This window comes from Ambystoma mexicanum, chromosome 3p (assembly GCF_040938575.1).
Source record: "Ambystoma mexicanum isolate Mex_15411 chromosome 3p, UKY_AmexF1_1, whole genome shotgun sequence".
Lineage (NCBI taxonomy): Eukaryota > Metazoa > Chordata > Amphibia > Caudata > Ambystomatidae > Ambystoma > Ambystoma mexicanum.
Genome location: NC_090925.1, coordinates 1,031,082,471 through 1,031,106,382, shown reverse-complemented (window position 1 = coordinate 1,031,106,382; position 23,912 = coordinate 1,031,082,471). Strand labels below are relative to the sequence as shown.

The 23,912-nt window shown below is 49.2% G+C and overlaps 1 protein-coding gene across 1 annotated transcript in view; it reads right to left on the bottom strand.

Annotated features, from left to right (window-relative positions):
- Window positions 1-1,074: 1,074 nt before the first annotated feature.
- The window catches only part of ACTR5 (actin related protein 5), a 508,848-nt gene continuing 486,010 nt past the window's right edge, over window positions 1,075-23,912 (bottom strand). The window contains exon 9 of the mRNA XM_069652370.1: window positions 1,075-1,491. Coding sequence (XP_069508471.1) covers window positions 1,219-1,491 — 273 coding nt within the window. The 3' untranslated portion in view covers window positions 1,075-1,218. The remainder of the gene's footprint in view (window positions 1,492-23,912) is intronic.

Here is a 23,912-nt window from a genome sequence, read left to right as displayed (position 1 = left end):
GTATAGAACAGGAAAAGTAAGAGAGATGTTAAAGTAATGCCACAAATGCTTACAGGTAATCTTCATTACTTCTAGGCCTACTTGTCCATGTCCTAATACTTGAGAGCCAGCCTAGCACACCCAGTTTGTAGCATGGCTTGAGGTAAATGGTATGGTAGTGAAGGCTCATGAGTAAGGATTGCATTTATAGGTGGTCAGGGGTGGGGCCTTCATGGATTAATACAGGAACAAGGAAGCAAAGTACTACAAGTGACAGAAATTACTGGTAAGTAATCAGGACATTAATCACTTGCTGCTGCACTTGTGGAAGGACAAGGAAGTGAAGAGTACTGGAACCAACAGTGAGGCCAAATACCACCATGCAGAATCAGGATCACTATCAATTGGGGTTACAAGCCTTGAAAAATATAAGCATCTTGACAAATGGTACGAGGAGAGAGGGAAACCAGACGATAGCTGCTTGCCTACATTTCAGAACCCTGTTAAATCTTCTTGTGGCTGTAGAAGGTGAAAGGATCAGATCATCGGGCTTCGAGCACAAAACAAACATTGAAGTTGAACAGGGTTGAATAAAATGGCACAGCCCAACCATGAAAACAGTAGGCCAAACATTTACAGTGACACTTAAGAAAATAAATTAAAACGATTCCACTTACTTTTAGTTTTATAAAATCAATGCATGGGTAAGGCAGCCATTTCCATAATTTGTTTTTTCCTGTTGGTGGTGGTCTATGCCTACCCCTGTGCCAGAGGCCTTTTCAAACATTCATGCACTTTGAGTTGAGGGGCAACCATTCTCACCACAGAGCCCCCCAGCGCCCGAAGCAATTAGCACATTTAGTAGTCAAGCGGTTAAGCTGCCTTATAGAAAATCGGTGTCCAGTTACACATTTTATCAACAAGATGGGCTACGTTCTATTGATGTGGAGAGCAGACCATTCCATTGGTACTTAAATCACTTGAGTGTGTTTTACACAAAATGCAAAGACACCTCCGGTTTCATCAAGTCACCCGCAACGTTTCACAACAATCAAATATGGGCAGTGGCAGGCTCTTAAGCACTAAGACCCAAAATGTTCCCTCTCAAAGTCTTTACATGGCTGCCATCTGCAATAGCCCTGACAAGCAGGGACACGTGTCCAGCACACAGCTGATGTACAACCCACTTCTTCCAACAGACTAATTCTGCAAAACTCGTCCAACACTATTTTGTGCCCTCTATATTTGTTCCAGGACACCGACAGCGGACGTCACTGTTGGCTTGTTAGAGACTGAAGAGTCACTGGTTGCCATTGTTGCCGGACGAGCTACCATTTTTGGAATGGTGACTGGTACATACATATTGGAAGCAGAGTGTTCTTTAAGGTACTCCCCTCCTTTCTCTTCATACTCCAGTCTTGTAATCCAACCTTCCTCATCATCCATGTGTTCCAGCGCCCAGTCCCGGGCTCCGTACCAAGTATCTAGAATGGGATTAGATGCCATGTTCACCTACATTTAAGAAAAAGAAGAAAAAAAGGGGGGGGGGAAATCAGATCAAGCCCAAAATGTACCAATGTCAGGGCTCAGAACAAGCCTCTTATAACACATAAAAACCAGCTCATGGTTTGTCCTGTAATATCTATATTAACAATATGTGCAAAATCGCAGTAAATAATGAAGAAAACAACCAATTTGCAAACTTAATGAGGTCAATAAGGAAAATCAACTCAAAGAATACTCAGATATTTGGATGCGTGGCAGGTCAGAAGGAGGATGCGGACTCACTTCACTGAAGGATTTATTAAAATAAAAAGAGAACAGTCTATCTCTCCCTATGCTACGAGGCGTCCCGAAAGTGAGAAACCTTAAGGCGTCTCACCTGCTAGTCCCTGAGGATTTGTCATCCAGGTAGCCAGGACACAGCCATCATTTTTGGATCGAGTTCCTGGGGGTGGACCAGTGCGGGAGGATCACCTGGATGAGGGGTCTTCAGGAAGTGGAAGTGGGACACCGAAGGGTGGGACGCAGTATCCCCTTCCTTATAACACCTTTTCCCCATCCTACCAGGTACGATACCTAGGAAATCAATCCTACCACCCTCATTCCCGACACAAACACTTTCTCACAGACAGCCCACCGTGAGTGACAACGGACTAACACCAGTGACGTATATCTGACCTGTCCCAACATCATGGTCAAGCAAGATTAGGCAATTACAGATCATTACATACACCTGACTTTCATTACACTTCCCCCACATGGATAAAAGACGGAGCACGCAAGCACACTGAGCGAGGCAAAAAACACGAGTAGACAGCAGTTCCAAGATGGCAGATTAATACAAGGAGAAAGACGGCAAGACCAGTGAGGGTTGCAAGAAAGGAAGTACCCTTGAATTCTAAAGACTGTTACTTTCGTCAACCTTGGAAAGTAAGAAACCGAAGACCAGGAACGGAGGCCGATCAGACCTGTACAGTGTGTCCAAGGTACCCAGGGCTCTCCTGCATCGATAACCTATGCTGGGAGGAGCGATTGCTGCCGCAATACTGTCCTCAGCTCCTACAACAAAGCAACGTCAGAAAAGACAACACAGCCGGTGAGTCGGAGAAACTGATAACAAACAAGCTTGTGTTTCGGTTAAGCAGAAACTTTGTATAAAGAGAACTGTGTGAGGGGCGTTTGCGATGAATGACACGAATATAATTGAAAGCCATCAAGACTGATTGAACTTTTGGAAGGTCAAGCAAAGATAGCATGTACAGAATGGTCTGGAGCTTTGTGGGTGCTCATTCGAAAGTCTCAGCTAAGTATTCAACTGATGCTTTTTGTTAAGAATGGAAGATTGAGATCGAAGTGGTCATACAACAGGTCAAGATAAACTGTGTGTCTATTTGAAAGTCTTCAATCGTGTAAAGTGCATTGACGTTGGTCCAAGCCCAGCAGAGGGAGACTAACTGATGTGAAAGGGATCTGAGCCCGGAAGAGGATGATCCAGGGTGAACAGCCTACCAGTGTATACCGGTGCAAGGAAAAGAACATTTGTTTTGTACAACTGTCCCCTTTGAGTCAAGAGACTTGCAAGAGGTAAAGAGGCCTGGACACAGAAGGCCCAGACTTGTGTGAAATGGAACAGTATCCTTGTGGCGCAGAAGCCAGAGTGTGTGCTTTGCTCCAGTACTCTGCCTTGCTTCGTGCTGAAAACATGGGGAAGTGAGGGGAACGGCCCGAGCATCCCGGCATATCATTTGTGAACACTTCTTTTTTTTTCCATGAACATTACCCCCACATTATTTGTAAATTAGTGGTAAGGGTTGGCAATCTTTTTTTAGTAAAGACCCTTTTTATTGGACAAGACTCCACTAGGACTGCTTTATTATGATTTGATGGTCGTAGCTTGGTCCCATCTGTAGATTTAGGTTTAGATGGGCATTCATCACACCTTGCGAAAGTTCAATAAACACTGTTGAACTGTGGTCACTTGTGCCTGTATTACTATTGCCACCATTCGTTCCTTACACTATCTAACCAAAACTAACTAGGGTGCTCGTCGATCGTCAGTGAAAGTCCAAAGTAATCAGTCCACTGTTCTAAACCAACCTTATATGACCCTACCAGTATCCCAATAACTAAGGCCAGGAGAATGACTCACTTCACCTGGTGTGTTCAGTTCAATGTGATATTCTCCAATAGTCTCCGGTTACTGCTTCCATCAATTCATACAGTTCGTTCAGAACTTCTGAGGGCTTTTCTTTCTTTTCTCTGGTATTACAACTCTAGGCTTCTTGCTCGTTCGCCTTGTGACCTTTTCTATTAATGGGGGTTTCCTCTTTTCCCCTGCTAAACTGGTGAGGGATTCATGAATCTTTCCTCCAATACTTGCCCTGGTTTTCAATACTTCTTGGCTTAGTTTCTCTTGATCTACTACCTCGTGAAGATTCCCTCTTCTGGGTATCGTCATGCTCTACTCCTTTTCATCACCGACACAAGTATGATCACTGTTACAAGGATTCTCATTCACTCTTGTCAACATCAATTTGTAATACTCTTCTTCGTTACTGGGACGAGTAGGATTACTCCAATAATGATTCTTATTGGTTTCACTGGTTCCTGGAGTTAGTCTGTCTATACTGGGACGAATTGGAGCATTCCTATAGGGCTACCCATTTACTTCACTGGTTTTTAGTAGTATAGATCCTTTTTCTGTACTGGGACGAGTGGGAGCATTCCCATGTGGCTGCTCTGAGAATACGGTAGACCCGCGAGGGGGACAGTTACTTGCGACTGGTATGGAAACATCACCACGGTTTCCGTTCTCCTCTGGGCTTCTATTCGCTTTGTCAGATTGGCCTGGTATCTTTCCTTCACGTCTCTTGGATTTGTCTGTTCTCTCAGTTATCGGTTTGTTCCTTGCGGCTTGAGCGGCATCAGCATTGTTCAATGGACCGCAGGCCCACCCCAACTCTCCTGGGGTCACGCCACCGCTTTCCTTATTCCTTGGTTTCCTACATCTCAGACACGGCATGTCCTGCTTCCTGTCAGGACCAATGCTGAAGAATCCTGCAGGAGTGAAGCTGGTCCTCTAAACCCCCAAAGCCTGCCTGCCCAACAATCAAACTACTGGACAGGCAAACCCAAGGGGAAATGGGAATTGGATTGAAAGAAAAGAGACAACAAGCCTGGAACTCTCTGGAACTTCTGTCTGTCTTCGTAGGAAAGATCTGGTATTATTTTTCAGTAGTGTTCCTAAAATAAAAATGCAGTCTTAGAATACCCTTTTCTATTTCTCTACAATGACTAACCTTCTGATTACTAGATTCTATTACCTGTAGCCTAAGCTCAAATTGCCGTTAGGCTATCTAATTTCTTAAGTGGTTATGTAGCAATATTGTAGGTATTCTGCTGTAATTCGATTCATGACAATGTAGTTTCACTTATCTTTGCTTCTAACACCACCACGAATGTCCTTAAAAATAAACACCCAAAAACTTATCACTACTACTAGTCCAGTTTTGAAATAACTTTTGAACTTAACTTTTTAGGAATTAAATAATACCTTATACTATATTGGACGAAAATGATGTTATTTTGTAACTGAGGACAAAATCGGAAGAATTCTGCTTCATCTAAAGGCGTCAAAAATTTTCGAACATCCTCCGTGAAGAAACGCGCTCGTATTGAAGAAATAACGAATTCCAAGATGGCCGCGACGCTTGAACGACGTCGTTAGGTCCTTTTTTCTAATCGCGCGCATCCAAATACACTCGGTACACGCTCGCGAGCAATACAGACCCGACTCGCGCTTGTAAAAAATGAAGTTAGTACTTTTTAATGTTTAAACATTAGAAACACGGCGCATAGAACCGCGCGCCTTATTAGTGGTTACTAAATAACAAAATACGCGCTTACCATCTTATTAAAGTTAACCAGTCTTACACATTATTGTTCCAATTTCAATAGAGAAACTTTAACATAAATTGTCACTTGAATCCCAATAAATTAATCTCTAAAGATCCAAAAGTTCACTTAGCTTTGTGTTTTACTGGATGACTGGATACAGCTGCTCAGCATCAAAGTCACTTGCAACTAGTTTCTGGAAACAGTTGCTCAGCTTCAGAGTCACTTGAAACTAGTTTCTTTCTTCTACTGCAGTCTTAATCAAACTTGAATACTATGTTAAATGTTAAGCTATAAAACTGTAATCTACCACTTATTATGTGGAAATAAACCTTATTTATTGGAGCTAACTAAAACATGACCTACTCTGGTAGAAACTTTAATGAAAGGCAGTTTAGAACTATTTAGAACATTCCACAATGACAACACAATGCTGCCTGCAGTAAACTAAACCAATCACTGCTGAGAAAGTGTTCCACCATCTTGGCTTAGGAGAATCTCATCTTTCTAATTGGAAAAAGTAGTTCAGGAAATCTGAACAAAATTTTTTGTGAAATTTTCTACCCTCACACCTGGAATGATTTAAATAATTCAATACTTTAACACACCTCTCTTTCTAGCTTTCCAGGAATAACAGCTGTAACTTCTAAAAGGACCCTTGCAAATGTGAGGTACAAAATGTGAAAACCTGACACTTCCGTTATCCTCTTCGTATTAAAGAGAGATGCTGCTTGTTTTGTTTTGGCTCCTGTTCCCTCACTCTTTCTGGGTGCCACAGGGCCAGCTTCTGCTCAATGCTGGCATGCAAGCACTTTTGTATCTCACAGGTTTCTCCTCCGCTGTTCCATAAACTCTTCCCCTTTCATGCACTATGTAGCTGTAAGCCTCCCCGGCATGGTGTCATAATCCTCTCTACAGGTCTCATGTTGCTTCTTTCCTCTTCCGCTGGACCTCTTCTTCGTCCTAGTAAATGGGAATTCCTTATGTAAAAGAATATTTCCTGTTTCTGGTTGACAATAGCACACCCTGCCATTGGGATCAGTTGATTCCTGATGGAAAACAAGATGGCCCCTGTGGCCTCTTGCTTTCTATTACTCATTACCTTGTTTTCCCAAAGTCCTGGGAAGCCCTGACTCTGTCCCTTCCCCCTGACTGACTGTTGGGTGGAAATGCCATATATGGTGTTGTTGTGAAGGCCCGGCGCACTAGCTGGAGCCTTCCCGTTGATGTATGTTGTGGGTACCTCCTGTGCGATCCAAGCGCGATCAACACCTTTCCTAATGGCTTGCGCTGATTTGGTATCGAAAGTGACCATCTTTGGGTCCAAGTCTGGTGTATCCGCTAACCTTCCCGGCAATTCCGGTCTTGGGCATTCCGACCGCATGCGAGGTCGGACCTCTCTGTCCAGTGGCTTCCTGATGTGTTGTGCCATATACAATGCCACCCTGGTGAGTGCACCCATTCAGATGACTTAGGGTGCCTAATGGCCTCTGGGTCGAACATATCTACAATGTTGTCTTCATCCACGTGGGCACTACGTGCGATGCGTTCAGCTATATCTTCATCTTCGCCACCTTCATCATCGGGGGTATAGCCCTCTTCATAATCCCTTGAATTGTCCACCCCTAGGGCAGGGGGTCTATCATGGCCCTCAGCCATTTTAGCCAGAAAAGCTTCTTTTAATCTGGCGACCGGGTCGCTCTGCCTTTGGGGAACAGCGTTGTCCCTTTCATCTGTGCCCGCGGGGGTCAAAGAGTCTGGGCTCTCTCGGGCTTTCTTACACCCCTTCTTGTCAACACTTTTTCAAGGGTGTCCAGCTGACGCCCCTTCCCCAGGGCGATCTGCCAGTCTTTTCCTGGCTGATAGCTGTTCTCGTTGCTCAGCCATGGATGCTTCTAGCATCTCCAACCTTTGCGCCAAAGGTTGCACCCCCTGAGAGACTGCTTGAGTCAGAGAATCTCCCAGTACTCTCTTAAAGCTGAGAGACAAATCGTCCTCTTGCCATGCGTGATCTTCTTCCCATTCCTGTTCACTCCACTCAGGTGTGGTGGATTGGGAATCTCTGGGGTGCGATGAGTGAACCATAGTAATATGTTAGCAGAGCTAACTTCTTGGGGTCAGCTTATGAAAAAGGCTCTGAATCAGAGTTAGGATTACTCCCCTCTGAGCTTTTCTAGCTTGTTTTTGTATGGATCGCACCACGTTTCTCTCAGCAAAACTGAGTAAAAATGTCTTTTTTTTTTTTTTAATGAAAATCTCCAGAACTCAACTTCACGACTCTCCGCTCCGTTTATCTGCCTTTTATGAAGAAAACGAACGTTGGAGAGCCGAGGGAATGCCGGGCAGCTTGCACGAAGGCTTTTGGTCCGCTGGGTCCTAAAACCCTTGCATACAGCGGCTCGGGCCTGGCGCAGGCCTACGCGCGTAGGCAGGCCTTCGCTCCACCGGGTCCTAGCGCCCGATGCTGTTTCGGCAGCGCAGATCACGTTCGTGTACGCTCATGAAGAATGGGGTGGCTGCCTGGGATGAGCGGCTTTGCTCGCGGCTCCACCCAGCTTCTCCTCACCGTCGTCTTTCGGAAATACACGCGAACGAATAATAAAAGGTAAGCGCGCCTGTTGTGAATGACTGAAAATATGCTCGCATTGAAACTTTTTACACAGTCGCGCGCCCGAACTATCCATACGACATGTGTCCTACAACACAGTACTATTGATAAAACCTTGCTGTCAGGCTAGAGTCACATTGCTCAATAATAACATAATACGATTAACTAGAAAGGTAAACACTTATCTTCTGTTGGCAGCAAAAAGAAAGAGGAATGAACTTGGGAGGGGAGAGAGTTTATACCCCGACCTGTGCCCGGATTGGTGGGGGAAGAGGAGGTCAAGACTACAAAGGACCTCAGGCTCATGGGAGTCGTAGTTCACTGGACCTTAGTGGAGTTTTGTTCTTGTGAGGAACTTGTAACTTTTGCATTTGTTTTCCTGATGTTATGCAAGAAAAACTAAAAACAGAAAGTTAAAGTTAAACTTTTAAAATGCTGAATTGGCAGTATTAAAGAAAGATAAAGCATAATGCTCGCCTCCTTGTCTTTAATAGAATGAAGACTTTCCTGAGCTACTAGTGTGGGCAATCTTTATTAATTTCCTGGACATTACGATTTGGGTGGACCCAACTGTTGGCCTTCTAAAAGTTAAACCCTTCCACAAACCGACCAATAAGAATTCATTACTATTATACACAAGTTTCCACCCAAACCACACACATGACAATCTTCCCCCTAAGACAGTTCCTTAGGTTGAAAAGAATTAGCTCTGAAACAATCCTTCACGGAAGAAGCTGAGAGATTGGCTAATAAATTAATTGAATAAGAAACATATCAAGAAAGCTTTCAAGAGAGTGAAGACCAATAAGGAGGCACTACTGGCATATAACAGCACTAAGAAAAAGAAAACAACTCAGAATATTGAGTTTGTTGGTACGTTTTCTAATCTATATTATACAATTAGGAAATTTATCATAAAAAAAGAACTGGAGAATTTTGCATGGTGGCAAGTGTCCCTTCAAACAACTGCTGTTGGCTTGCAAAAGAAGAAAAAACGAAAGATTGCATCATGAAAAATTATATTCATTTGCCAATAGTCCAGCAGGCCAGGGTTACGGAAAAATATGGGGGTTCTCCTAAAACGGTGAGGCATGCCCCTTGTTGACAGTGTAAATGCTGTAGACAAACTTGCAGAAGTACAGAAGCTAAAATTGGTTTAGCATGACCATGGCAACAACGGGTCTTCACAAATTGAAACTCATTAATGGTCATCTATGCCATATGGTGCCCTGGTGAATTGCTCTATATTGGTAAAACAGAGAGGAAAGCAAGAACCAGAATAACAGAACACAACATTTGCATAAGAACTAAAGTCATGACAGCTCCATTTGTCGACCACTTTACAGCTAAAGGACACATGTACAGATGTTAGATGGACCATCCTGTATAAAATAGAAAAAATAATACTGAGGCAGACAAAAACAAAAGTTTAAAAAAAGAACTGTTGATTTCTTTGACTAAAAGTAATGAAGGTGGGGTCAACTAGTACATTGAATGAAATAAAGCACAATTACTTTTATATTATGATTATGCACACTATTAGGATGTGCGCACATAATTGGGTGCCCATTAGAGATTTTGCCATGGATCAGTATTAACGGACAGAACTATACTTAAGCAAAATGTATTGCTTGGAATCTTTATGGAGTGAGTGGGAATAAAACTACGTTACAATCTACAAAATGTGTAATCCCAAGGTTCGGTTCAGATTAAAGCACCCCTCAGAATACACGTACCTGCGAGAGGAAGTTTAAACCGGGTAACTGTCATCACTTCCTTCAAATAGCAGGGTTACGCCATGCCAAAGCAGCGACCAATGGTAGCTCCAGCTCAGATATATATAAAGTTTGTGCACTGAAGGTAAACTAAGGTGAGGGACTGAGGATCGTTGTAGTGCATACATGAACGCACGTGTAAGCAACTGCATTAGCCAGAGCAGCCAGCTAATTAGAAAGTTTCAGGCCGATTCATGGAATCAACGTGTGCCGAAAAAACGGCACACACGTGCGAAAACGTGCGATTCGCAGTGAAATAGCGAAAATCGCAGTGCAAGTGCGATTATCGCAGTGCAAGTGCGATTATCGCACAGAAAACATCGCACATCTATTCATGGAAGTCCGTGCACGCGCAAAATGTGGGATGTGCGCTGAAAAAGTGTGTGGCGCATGTTAGGAAAGATTTCGTAATTGTAGGTAATTTTCCTTCCATGTGGCAACCCCTAAACTTTTTGCTGTTGCTTTTCACCTTGTTCTGGACTTTGCCAGAGAAGTGCAGCCTTCTGCCGCACTCCTCTGGGCTTTCGCTCCTTTCTTACGGGGAAACTGACATGCCCTTAAGACAGTCAGTACCGGGGAACGCCGTTTCCCGTAGTTTCTTTTATCATGGTGCAGCTTTCGTGCAACATGACACAAGAGGGCACTGTAAGCTAAGTTACAGCTCTCTTGGGTCTCTAGCCTTCTACAGGCCCTAGATACTCGTTTAGGATTGTAACTGATCGGTGCAAGTGATTCAGGGATGGGAATGGTGGCAGCGATCGTTTCTTGTGTTTTGAGCTCCTTTTGGCGTTCTAAGCGCGTTTTCCGTGCTTAACCCAAAATGGTGGCCTGGCTCCCAAAATGGCCAGACCACAAGGCTCCTTTGTCCTGTCCGCTGACGTCTTGTCCCTTCACCTTCCCCAGGTCGAGCCGACCCGGGGCCTTCCTTATTTGGGCATGTACTTTCCCGCGAAACACGGATGCTTTCGCGGACTTCTACATGTCTTGTGTGTGCCTCCAGGATGTGGGCTGGGATGTCTGGTCCAAATACACATCCTGGGTGCCAGAGAGTCTAGGGTGGTGTGAATGCCTGGGACCACCGTGGTCCGTGATTGGTCCACGAATGGTGAGAGTGTTGATGAGCGGATCTCCCATTGGGTCCCCTCCGTTTTGGCGCGAAGGGAACCGTGGATAAGAGGGGGCTGGAAACACCACTACCATGTCGATCTCCTGAGTTCTCACGAACAAAGGAATACAGGAGCCAAGTATCCTGCAACCAAGAGGCTGAACCGAGGAATCGCTGGTGACCCGCTGAAGGACTTCTCCTCTGCACTGCTGTCGCCTTGTGAAACCCTTTTTACCTTTGATCGAACCAGAAGGCCTGTACTGGTACTTCGACCCTTGGAATAGCGGGAACAGCTATTCTCGGCATCTTCACCATCTCCTGCTAGTAAGCCTTCGGAAGCGTCTCTGGGCCATCCTGCTGACTGACCAGCTTACACGGGAGTCTTGCTCTGTAACCGCTGCCAGGTTGTGTAGTATTTCGAGTCCTTGTCACTCTCACACGCTTCGTACACTTGGCGTTCCCAGGTCTGAAGTGAGTAGTGTACATTTGGCTCGGATACACACGGCCGCTCCGTTGCCCTGCTGTGGTAACAAACTGTGCGGGTTTCTTCGATTGGGACGTCTTTTACTCAACACGACGAGACGTTCCCTGCTCTTCTGAACCTGCCAGCGACTGAAACGGACGCGGAGAAGCCTGGGTCTGCTTGCATCGGGGACCGGTGAGTAGCATAGCTACGATCTGGTCGCCCTCCTGCAGGAGCCCATTGCTTTTCCCCGCTGTGTTAAAACAGCACCCTTTTCCGTACTCGCGCTCTGCTTCTGCCTACTGTGGAGGCTGCGCTTGAGTCGCAGAACTTGTTCTCCTTCATTTGTGCACTAAACTGAACTGCCTGATTTCCCTCGAAGAGCTTCTCCTTTTGCCCGTTGGCACCAGCGTGTGCAGGTACTTTTGAGCACAAGGCTCCACTCTTCGTAGGGCTCGGACTTCCTTTTAGTTAGGTGCCTCTGAAGGCGGACTGGGTCTAAGCATTATTTTGCACTGCCTGTTTTCCTTCCCTTTTAGGTGGACTACACATTTCGTGCATCTAACGCTTGAGACTTGTTGTATTGGTATATATATTGTATTGATATGCTATGTGTTGGTTTACTATTGTTATATTGTGATTTTCTCGCTACGGTCATTGTTTTAAAGGCCTTGGAATAAATGTGTATACATTTTTAATATAACACCTGTTTGGAGTAGTTTGTAAGTGTCCTTGCTTTGTGTGCTCATTGCGGGCTTTCAGTCACCCTCACCCCTCTTGAGACCTAGTCTTGACCGCCGCGATCGCTACCTTGATTGGTCTGGCTCGTCCAGAGGTTACCCTGTTCCAAGTAATTAGGTTGGCCTTCTGAACTTCTGCGCCACCAGGACAGAGTTCAGAAATCCATCTTAACAGCGCACGCTGGCGCACAGGTCATCAAACGCTGTGCGATAAGGCCATAGCGAATTCGCACATAGCGCGGCGCACATAACAAAAGTAGGCGTAACACGGGGCGTCACACGCAGAATGGGGAACAACTCGTGAAAATGTGGGCGTCGCGGGGGAAGTACAGGAGGCAAGTGCGCAGAACGCCCACACGCTCGCCTACAACACGTATTCATGGAATCAAATAGGGAAAAACAGCGCACAGCCAAAGACGCGCACAGGCCCATACATGTCCGCCACACGAAAGCAGGCGGTAGCGTCCCTGTGCAGGAAAAAAAAATGTGCGCCAGAGAAGGCCAACTCGCGATCGGGCCTGGGGGAGCGTGTGCATGTATTCCAGGGGTGCGCGAGAAGTTCCACACGCGATTGGCCTGGGCGCGTGTATTTCAGGGGTGCGCGAGAAGTTCCACACGCGATCGGGCCTGGGGGAGCGTGTGCGTGTATTTCTGAGGTGCGCGAGAAGTTCCACACGCGTTTGGCCTGGGCGCGTGTATTTCAGGGGTGCTCGAGAAGTTCCACACGCGATTTGCCTGGGCGCGTGTATTTCAGGGGTGCGCGAGAAGTTCCACACGCGATTTGCCTGGGCGCGTGTATTTCAGGGGTGCGCGAGAAGTACCACATGCGATTGGCCTGGGCGCGTGTATTTCAGGGGTGCGCGAGAAGTTTCACACGCGATCGGGCCTGGGGGAGTGGGCTACGTGCATTTCAGGGGTTCGCGTGAAGTTCTTCACGCGATTGGGCCTGGGGGAGCGGGCTACGTGCATTTCAGGGGTTTGCGTGAAGTTTTTCACGCGATCGGGCCTGGGGGAGCGGGCTACGTGTATTTCAGGGGTTCGCGTGAAGTTATTCACGCGATCAGGCCTGGGGGGGAGCGGGGTACCACTCACCGTCTGCCTTGCGTGTAGAAGAACGCGTAGCCAACACCCGCTGTGAAGTAATAGCGTGTGAACCCCAACGGATGGAAAACACACGCACCGCACGAAAAGCACGTACAGAGCAGTGTAAAGGCACGCGGGATCTCCAAGCCCTGCCAGGGCAACGCCCGTGCGCGAAACGTCACAGACGCGCTTATGCTGTAAGGGCCTTTGGTCCAATGAAATCGCGTTCGCGTGCTGACGCGCTTACGTGCTAAGGGCCTTTCCTCGATTTTCACGCTGACGTGCAGGATTTTCACGTGCCAAATCACTCCGTATCAAGGACACACGAAAACACACGGAAGACCACGCTCCTGCCCAGAAGGCCGAATTACTGCCCCCCCAGTGCCCCGAGCAGCCTCCCATTTGCCATCTGCTGCTGCCTGCCTGCTGCCACCGTGCCCTGCCATTTGGTGCCTGCACATCAGCCATCTGCAGGGGTCCAGTTGCTGTGTCCACCCCTGCTGGAACAGAAGACTCCCGACTCGGATAACATCGCTCCACAGCCCAGCCCCAGGACCCAGTTGCCCACCCACTCCTGCCCCTGGGGTTGCCATGTCGGGCACATCAACATCTGGCACCAGTGGCAACCCCCGGCCAGAGGGGCAGAGGGGCACCAGCTTCACTGCCACCGAAGTTGGTGTCCTGGTGGAGCAAGTCCTGGGGCAGTATGATGCCCTCTTCGGATCGTCCCGCGCCAACAAGGAAGGACGGGAGAGGATCTGGGCCGACTGTGTGGTTGCCATCAACGCGGAGGGGGGTGGCAACCCGCACCATCCAGAAGGTCAAGAAGCGCTGGGAGGACTTGAGGTCCAGGACCCTCATAAAGGCCCGGCGTCTCGTGGAGGGGGGCCGGGGCCGCATGAGTTCCATCCAGATGAGGGTCCTGGAACGCGTACACCCAGCGCTCCACGCCCAGGTCCTTGAGAGGGAGACCCGTCTGGAGTTGAGCGGTAAGTGGCCAAGCATTGCTGTGTGAGACAGGGCATGTTGCAGTGTACTGGTTGTCTGATACTTGCCTGTATGTGTGACATAGGCCATGTACGCATGTATGTGTGCAGGGACATCATGGTAATGCATGTGCGACCAGTAATGTGTGAACCGCACGGTTGTTGCAGGTGTTTAAATGCGACATGGGGAGCCCTATGCAGATTGTACACATGAGAGCATGGCAGTCTCTGTTCCTGGACATTGGTGGGGGGGGGATGGGTGCTGATGCCAGGTACATATATGGTATCCATGTCTGTGTGCCTGACCTGCGTGTCTGTGACTTGTGAATGCCATGGATGCATGACACATGTCTGTGACAATTTACAGATTCACTGATGCAGCCTAGTCATCCTTGTATCCACTGTGATTGGGGTGTACGGGGCCAGATGGATGTGACTGAGGTGAAGTGTGTGCATGTGATAGGCATGACCCATGATGCATGTGAGTTCCATTACATTGTATGTTTCGAGAGTCCATTGGACATGTATGGAAATGTCCATGGCATGCACCATGACTGTCACTGTGTGTGTTTTGCCTGGACTGACACATGTGTTGTGGAGGGACATGATGGAAGTGTACTTTGATGACAGTGGCACTCATCTGCTATTGCTTCCTGTCTAGGGGACCATTGTACAGTACCCTGATGCTTGTGTTCTATGTCTCCCTCTACGCAGCGGCTAGTGAAGAAGAGGGCGGAGACGGCGCTGTGGAGCAAGGCGGCGGGGATGCCCCCACGGCTGCAGCGGAAGGGGTGGGTGAGCCCCCACAGGGGCCTGCTACGGCGGAAGACGGTGAGGAGCCATCCAGGTTGGTGGTTTCCACAGAGGAGGAGGAGGAGGCCGCCACTGAGGCGCACATGGGGCCTGGTGGGGACATCCCTGCTGGTGCAAGTGGTGCAGTCCAGGGGCAGGGGCAGGAGGCAGCACAGGTCACCGTGGAGGGGCCTGTGCATGTCGCTGTCCCTGACCCTGTGGGTGCACCACCATGCACCAGCAGGGATGCCCCGTCCCAGGCCCGTCCGCAGGTAGAGGGGATGTCCATGTCATCTGACTCCCCTCCACCTGCGGACGAGGGGACCCCTGGCCGTATGGAGAAGGTCCTGATTGGGGTCGCGATGCGCACGGCTGTGATTCGTGATGCCGTATGTGCTTCCCAGGAGGAGCACGCACGTCATCACGAAGAGCACCGTGCCGACGTGGCCCAATTGGGATCGTCCATGTTCGGGGGTTTGCTGCATGTGTCGGCCAATCTGGTGGCCCTCTCCTCCTCTGTGGAGACTATACGCCAGTCGTTCTCCTTGCTGTCTTCCGGCCCAGATGCCACCAGGGCCCCCTGTGAACCTGCCCTGACCAATGCAGCCAGCTCGGTGGGGATCCCATCCCTGCCACAGTCGGGAGTCAGAGGTCCAGCAGGGGTGGACACCACAGCAACTGTACCCCAGCAGATGGAGGATGTGCCGGCATCATCAGGCAGGGCACGTGCACGACGGCGTCGGTGGATTCCATCAGCCAGGATGCCGTCGTGCTGGCAGAGGCAGTGGCGTCGGAGGCAGCAGCAGAGTCAACGTGGGAGGCATCATGGCTCGGGGCCATCAACATCGGAGGGGCAGGCATCGGCCGGAGGGCAGGAAGACCCAGGACGGGAAGTGTCTTCCGTGTGGCAACGGTTGGGCCAGCAGATAGGTGCGGAGCGGCGGCGGGCGGAAGAGGCGCGGCTCACAATGGTCAGGACGGAGAACTCCATGCGGAGGGCCCTGAGGCGGGCCGAGTGCCTCGAGGCAATCCGCAGGGGGTTGGAGGAGGAGATGGCGTCGTCCCTGCGGACCCTCGGGGCCATGGAACAGGACCGCCTCCGGGACATCGAACAGGAGTTCGATGATGCCCTGGCCCGGAACACCACGGAGTGAGCCGCTGGACTTGCCCGCCGCCTCTGTATATAGTTATATAGTTAGTGTTAGGTTTCCTTTAATTTTTTTTTTTATTTGGTTGCGATTGGACAATGCGCCACATTTTTGTATATAGTTCAGTTTTTAGTTAGTTGTCATAGTTAGGTTTCATTTGGTTGGGCTCATGGACCCGGGATTATCTTGTAAATAGTTCTTCAATGGATTTTTTTATTTTTTGGATTTTTTCATCGCCATGGAGCAATGGTTTTTGTTTATCATTTACACTTGGATTACTTTTCTGACTGACTTTGGACACCATTCATTTTGATTGTGCTGTGTGTTTTTGATTTTTTTCATGGACATTCATCTTCTTTTGGTTGTTTTGCTTTGTGGTTTTTCTCATTTCATTTCCATTCAAGTTGATTTTAAATTCATTTCTATTTTCATCCTTCAATGTGTCGTATCATCTCATTGCTTTCATGCATGTCATGTTGGGTGTTTTAACATTCACTTGCAGCCATTGTGTGTGACAGACATGTGTTCATTTGCATTATTTACATTGGGTGTGTAACATGTAATTGCCTTTGATATGTGGGTGGATGTGACAGTTGGTTGGGCCTTTTGGCAGGGGAGGATGGCCATTACGGCCATGATTGGGGATTGTTGGGACCCAGGTGCAGGGGGGCATGGATGGGACATGGGCGAGGGCCTGCTGGCAGGTGCCCCACAGTGCTGGGGGGTGGGGGGGTGGGGAACATGAGTTGGACATGGGTGGGGGCCTGCTGGCAGGTGCCCCACAGTGCTGGGGGGTGGGGGGGTGGGGAACATGAGTTGGACATGGGTGGGGGCCTGCTGGCAGGTGCCCCACAGTGCTGGGGGTGGGGGGGGGGGGTGGGGAACATGAGTTGGACATGGGCGAGGGCCTGCTGGCAGGTGCCCCACAGTGCTGGGGGGTGGGGGGGGGTGGGGAAACATGAGTTGGACATGGGTGGGGGCTTGCTGGCAGGTGCCCCACAGTGCTGGGGGTGGGGGGGGAACATGAGTTGGACATGGGTGGGGGCCTGCTGGCAGGTGCCCCACAGTGCTGGGGGGTGGGGGGGTGGAAGACATGGGTGGGGGCCTGGTGGAGGGTGCCCCTGGTGGCTGGGGGTGCAGGGGGACATGCGTTGGTGGGCAGTAGTGCAAGTTGACATGTGGGTTGGCTGGGGGGCATGGCCATGGTGGATGGGGTGCCTGCAGGACATGTGCAGGGTAGGCCCCTGTGGTGTGAGCCACCTGCAGGGGCGGTGGAGGGTGTAGAGGGAACACCTGGGTGGACCCACACGTGCAATTCACGTGTGGTGCTCCCCGCGCACCCCTGTAATACACGTACCCTGATGGAATCGCGTGTGGAACTTCCCGCGCACCCCTGAAATACACGTACCCTGCGGCAATCGCGTGTGGAACTTCCCGCGCACCCCTGGAATACACGTACCCTGATGATGTTGCGTGTGATACTTCCCCCGCACCCTGAAGTACACGTACCCTGCTGGAATCGCGTGTGGAACTTCCCGCGCACCCCTGGAATACACGTACCCTGATGAAATCGCTTGTGGAACTTCCCGCGCACCCCTGAAATACCCGCACGCAGCCCAATCGCGTGTGAAACTTCACGCGCACCCCTGAAATACCCGCACGCAGCCCAATCGCGTGTGAAACTTCCCGCGCACCCCTGAAATACCCGCATGCAGCCAAATCGCGTGTGAAACTTCCCGCGGACCCCTGAAATACCCGCACGCAGCCCAATTGCGTGTGAAACTTCCCGCGCACCCCTGAAATACACGCGCCCAGGGCAATCGCGTGTGGAACTTCCCACGCACCCCTGAAATACACACGCCCAGGGCAATCGCATGTGAGACTTCCCGCGCACCCCTGAAATACACGCGCCCAGGCCAATCACGTGTGGAACTTCCCGCGCACCCCTGAAATACACGCGCCCAGGCCAATCGCGTGTGGAACTTCTCGCGCACCCCTGAGATACACGCGCACAGGCCAATCGCGTGTGGAACTTCTTGCGCACCTCAGAAATACACGCACACGCTCCCTCAGGCCCGATCGCGTGTGGAACTTCTCGCGCACCCCTGAAATGCACGCACACGCTCCCCCAGGCCCGATCGCGTGTGGAACTTCTCGCGCACCTCTGAACTAAACACACCCAGGCCAATCGCGTGTGGAACTTCTCGCGCACCCCTGAGATACACGCGCACAGGCCAATCGCGTGTGGAACTTCTCGCGCACCCCTGAACTACACGCGCCCAGGCCAATCGCGTGTGGAACTTCTCGCGCACCCCTGAAATACACGCACACGCTCCCCCAGGCCCGATCGCGTGTGGAACTTCTCGCGCACCCCTGAAATACACACACACGCTCCCCCAGGCCCGATCGCGTGTGGAACTTCTCGCGCACCCCTGAAATACACGCACACGCTCCCCCAGGCCCGTTCGCGTGTGGAACTTCTCGCACACCCCAGAAATACACGCACACGCTCCCCCAGGCCAGATCGCGTGTGAAACTTCTAGCGCACGCGTGTTCCCGAAACCCGGAATACGCGTTCCCCGCTTTGCGTTTGCTGTTTGTCAGTCCGGTAAACTGGTACAGGGTTGGCACGGCCCTTTGCGATGGTTTTGCGATCTTGATGGCTTTTCCTTGCGCAAGGGCGTTCTTGGGGGCGTAACTGGCGCTGCTGCAGGGTCGCTGCGCCACGTCTGCTTTTGGAGGCGAGAATCCATGAATACGCTGTGCGCGGAAATTGATTTTATCGCACGCGGCTGGCGCAGACATTCGCACGGGCACGCTGTGCGCCAGCCGCGTGCGACACTTTTGAGAGGAATTACATGAATCGGCCTGCTAGTTTTTGGGTTGACTGCTGACGTTGTCCTAAAGGTCTGTTTTGAGAACAGCGTGTTGCAGGTGACTTGCGATCAAAAAAGCCACCCTATTTCTGTTCAGGAAAACACATGAGTATGTGCTCCTGTGGGAGTTTCTATCAGGTTTTCAGGCTTACATATATTAAGTTGCTTTTAGCACAAAAAAACAGAGCAGATTATCATGCTCGTGTTGTTACAGGGATGGGTCCAATTGATTTGGATGACACGTCTAAAAGAAATTATGTCGTTCTTAAATCTTTAAGAGTAAGTACTAAATACCAACAGAAAGAGCGGTGCTTGCTCTCCATTTAATTATTTACGAGCAGCATTAATAATGCTAGGTTTTTATATTGCTCTGCAGGTGGCAAGAGATATTCAAAGACCTAACATATGTAGCAAGGGAATCTAGTTTCAAAAAGCACTATTGAGCTGAATTATATTGGACCCATGATTTTTTAGGACTATAGATTTCTTTACAAAGAGCAAAATAGGAATGACAATTGTGTAATCATAAAGTTATTTGTTTGTGTCTCCCCTGAAGAAGTTCCCTAAAATTATTGTTTGTGAAGCACCAAAACATATTGGGTTTGTGGTGTATTGATGTGATAATCGCTGATATGGAATCAATGACAACAATTATTTGTTGCCAATATCATACAATGTGTTATTCTAGCCAAACAAACAGCATGTTGGTTTGAGATAAAAATGCTTTATAGCAAAAGAAATTCAATAATGCTATATGTTTATAAATGTCTATATGTATGTTGTGGAATGAGAGAAGTGAGTGAGTCTTTCATATGTGTACTCTATGTAGTCATTATACGAAATCATAGTCACTTGATTCTAATCTAGGAAGCATTTACATATGTACTTTTTTACCTGTATGGCAATCGGCTTTGAGTGGATGAAAGGGCTATATTTGTTTGTTTGAGGTTGAAAAGGGAACCCCATCAACAGTTCCATATGTTCCACTAAACCAAGGATTCCTGAATGTGAATCGGTACTGACATTTCCATGCTCTGTAGATCCAACAGTTGGTTCCAGCTGCTTGTGAGGTGCCATTGAATAGTTCTCATCCGAAGTCTTGTATACAGGACTAGATGGATGCAAGATGCCATCAGACCTAAGAGCCTTTGGTACCACCAGACCGACAGTGCTTGGCGAAACATGAAAACAGATTATTTGATATACTGCCAAATCCCTATATAAATGTGTGAAGGCTTTGCTTAAACGAGTAGTATCCATCACTGCTCCTATGATCAGAATCCTCTGGGATTGGACTCATTTTGATTTGCCCACATTTATTGAGAATGCCAGCTCGAACAGGGTCACATGTCAAATGCACCTTCTGCAACACTTCCAAAGATCGGGCCTTTATCAGCCAATCGTCCAAGTATGGATAGAGCTGTACCTTTTTTAACAGTAGGTGGGCTGTGTGGCAAACCAGAGGGAGTAGGATGACTTAGTGACATTTTTAATGTGATTCTATTTAAATAAAAAGGAAAACTCCTGGCTTGCCCTATTTCCACATGGGAATTTCCCTACCTAGCAAAACTAAAACTAAGGGTGCTTAAAGTCTCAAATAAAAGCCTCCTGTCGTAATTCCAATTGCTAACTGGCACTACAACTTAAAAAAAAAACAAAAAAAAAAAACAAACAGAAAGGAGGAGACCAGGACATCGTTTTTTCAATAGTTCATAAAGTTTGCCAATATTTCAGATATTTCTTGTGGACCTGAATACAAAAAGAAATGCTCTTCAGTAAGTTTTCACTTAAGCCAATTATCTTGAGAACAAGTCTGACTCTCGGACTCCCAAGGTCTTATGGTTCGCTGAAGGACTGGTTCATTCTCCGGTATAAACTTTATATATAGGGCGATTGTTCACTCTGGTTCAAGTAACCTTGCCGGCTTTCCCAGCATGGACACAATGTTCATTTTCAATTCAATTTGGTTCACGCAGGGCTCTGGCCCTTTTTGATTTCTCTGGCTCCTGTAACCTTGCCAGTTTCTCAGGTTTTGAGGCAAAGAGTTTAACAGGGTAATTCATAGATTTCAGCGCAGAGGCAGCGCACGCGAGCAGCGCAGAGATGCATTGTGCGCCAGCCGTGTGCGCTAAACAGCATTATGGCGCACCGCGTATTCATGGAATATCAAAGCCATTTTGAGGGCTGGCGCAGAGAACATCCCGCAGCATCAGTTACGCCCCCAAGAACGCCCCTTGCGCAAGGATAAGGCATTGAAATCTCCAATGCAGCGCAAAGGGCTGCGCTAACCCTGCACCAGTTCACAGGGCCGGTAGAGTGTATTTGGGGGGTTCACGGGAAGTTTCACACGCGATAAGCCTTGGCCAAGCGGGGTACATGTATTCTGAGGGATGCGCTGGAAGTCATACACGCGATAGGCCTTCTTCGAGCGGGGTACGTGTATCTTGGGGGTGCGCGGGAAGTCATGCACGCGATAGGGCTTGGGCAAGCGGGGTATGTGTATTCTGAGGGGTGCGCGGGAAGTCAAACATGCGATAGGCCTTGGGCGAGTGGGGTACGTGTATCTTGGGGGTGCACGGGAAGTAATACACGCGATAAGCCTTGGCCGAGCGGGGTACATGTATTCTGAGGGGTGCGCGGGGAGGATCACACGCGATAGGCCTTGGGCAGCGGGATATGTGTATTCTGAGTGGTGTGCGGGGAGTTCCACACGCGATTACGCTAGGCAAGCGGGATACGTGTATTTCTGGGGTGCACCAACGCGAATTGGCAGTGTGTGTCCTCCCAGGTGTGCACTCTCCCCCCCTCCCCAGGCCCTGCAGGCAGCCCACAACACAGGGGACTACCCTGCACCCGTGGCCATGCTCCCCAGCCAGCCCACATATCACCATGCACAAGTGAGCACCCACACATGTCCCCCTGCACTCCTGCCCACCCAGCAGTGACAGGCACCTGCCAGCAGGCCCCGACTCATGTCCCCCTGCACCCCCGCTCCCACCCAGTAGTGACGGGCACCTGCCAGCAGGCCCGACTCATGTCCCCCTGCACCCCTGCCCACCCAGCAGTGACGGTCACCTGCCAGCAGGCCCCAACTCACGTTCCCCCCCCTAACACGTCATGATTCACAATCATGGCCATTATGGTCAACCAAATCCCACCGCACGCCACCCCTGTCCAAAGACCCAACCAAGTATTAGATCCACCCCACATTGAAATGCCCATTACATGACACAACCCAAATGGCAAGTATGTACATCAACACATGCCCGTCACACACACACACACACACACACACAATGGGTGCCAGTGAATGTGAAAACCCACATCGTGACATGCATGAAACCAATGAGAGAATACCTGTTACGATCACCTGGTTCCCACGGGGGCGTCGACCGGAACTGGGCCGCTGTTATTTCCACCAGCGTGACGTGTAGCGCCGAGATGACTGACTGGACTGGCCCGCTCAGCCTAGTTTGTCTGGCTCGCAAGAATATTCTTCTGCAAAGGAGAAGAGGAATTAACCACCCGTGGAATTGAGTGTCAACCCGCCTTCCCCACTCCCGTTGTCTTCCCACTGATCACTCTTGATGTCCCCTCCTTAGTCTCACCTGATGGTTTGGAAGGATGAGCTCTCCATCCTGCGTCGACCGCAGGGGCGCGTTGATGACCAGTTACTTCACTGGCGTAGAGGAATTGGTGAGTTCCAGGATTGACTTTAAAGTCCAATTGTTCATAAGAGTTCAAATGTCTGCTCTTCACTCTGTCCAATTCCTTGCAGGTTGCCGATTAATCCACTCGAAGATTTCCAAATGGCACTCGGGAAAATTCAGGTAAGTCTATTGTGTTTTTCCCCTTAGGGGCTGGGGTACGGCGATGAAGCAGAGTTGACTGTGCCGACCCGAGATGAGGTGAGACCCCCCGTGGTAAATCAGGTAAGTTTTGTGGGGGGTAACTGGTATTGTCCTTGCTTTCTCCCCTTAGGGGCCGGGGTACGGCGATGAAGCAGAGTTGACTGCGCCGACCCGAAATGAGGTGAATACCTCCCGTGGGAAATCAGGTAAGTCCTTGGGGGTAGCTTGTATGGCCTTAGAGAGTCCCCTTGCTCACCTTGCTGTCTTTGTCTCCTTAGGTGTCGGAGGGCGGCCGCGAGATGGAGAGAGCGTGATGGAATGCTGAAGTACCACTTAGAGGTGAGTTCAGCTCGGCGCCGTAGGAATGCGAAGCGATGCCTCAAAGACTTCTGTCTTTCAGTTCCGTGGCGAAATGGATCAGGATTCAGGTAAGGATTAAAGTTAAAACTCCTGTTCTAACCTTTATCCTCTTTGTCTTCTTGTTTCAGGAGTCCCAGGACTGAAGCGGGCGTGGCTGAAGACTGGAGCTGCTGAAAACATGGTGAGCGTTACGCTGCAGCAAGCAGAATAACGCGAAGCACATGTGCCTGTCCCGGCGTGGTTTAAATAGCCTTGGAAGAAGATCCAGGTAAATATTCTTCCACAGCCCCACCCAAGTAACAAAATAGTCCCTTCAGTAAAATAGTCCCTCCTAAGCCTCATTTGGCTTGAGTCTTCATGCAGCATGGTCTGCCTCAGGTGAGTATGCAGCATGGTCTGCTTCAGGTAAGTTATCAATAATGAGCCTGGCGCCCATGGCGCCAGGACTGACTATCTTTATGAGCCTGGCGCCATAGGCTCCAGGACTGTACCCAAACAGCCCCTAACTGGGGCTTTTGGGCATGCTCCAAATGGCATGATGCCTGCTTCCGGGGCTGCTGGGCCTGGTCTGGTCTTCCGGGGGCAGGCATCATGACAATACCACACATTGAAGCATGAAACAAAAATGTATTGAACACAAAATGAAGGGAATTAAATGAAAACACACAATAATGGAAATAAGAAATAAAATGCAACATGTCCCAAAATGAATAAAATATATGAAATCAGAATCCAAATAAATCCAAATG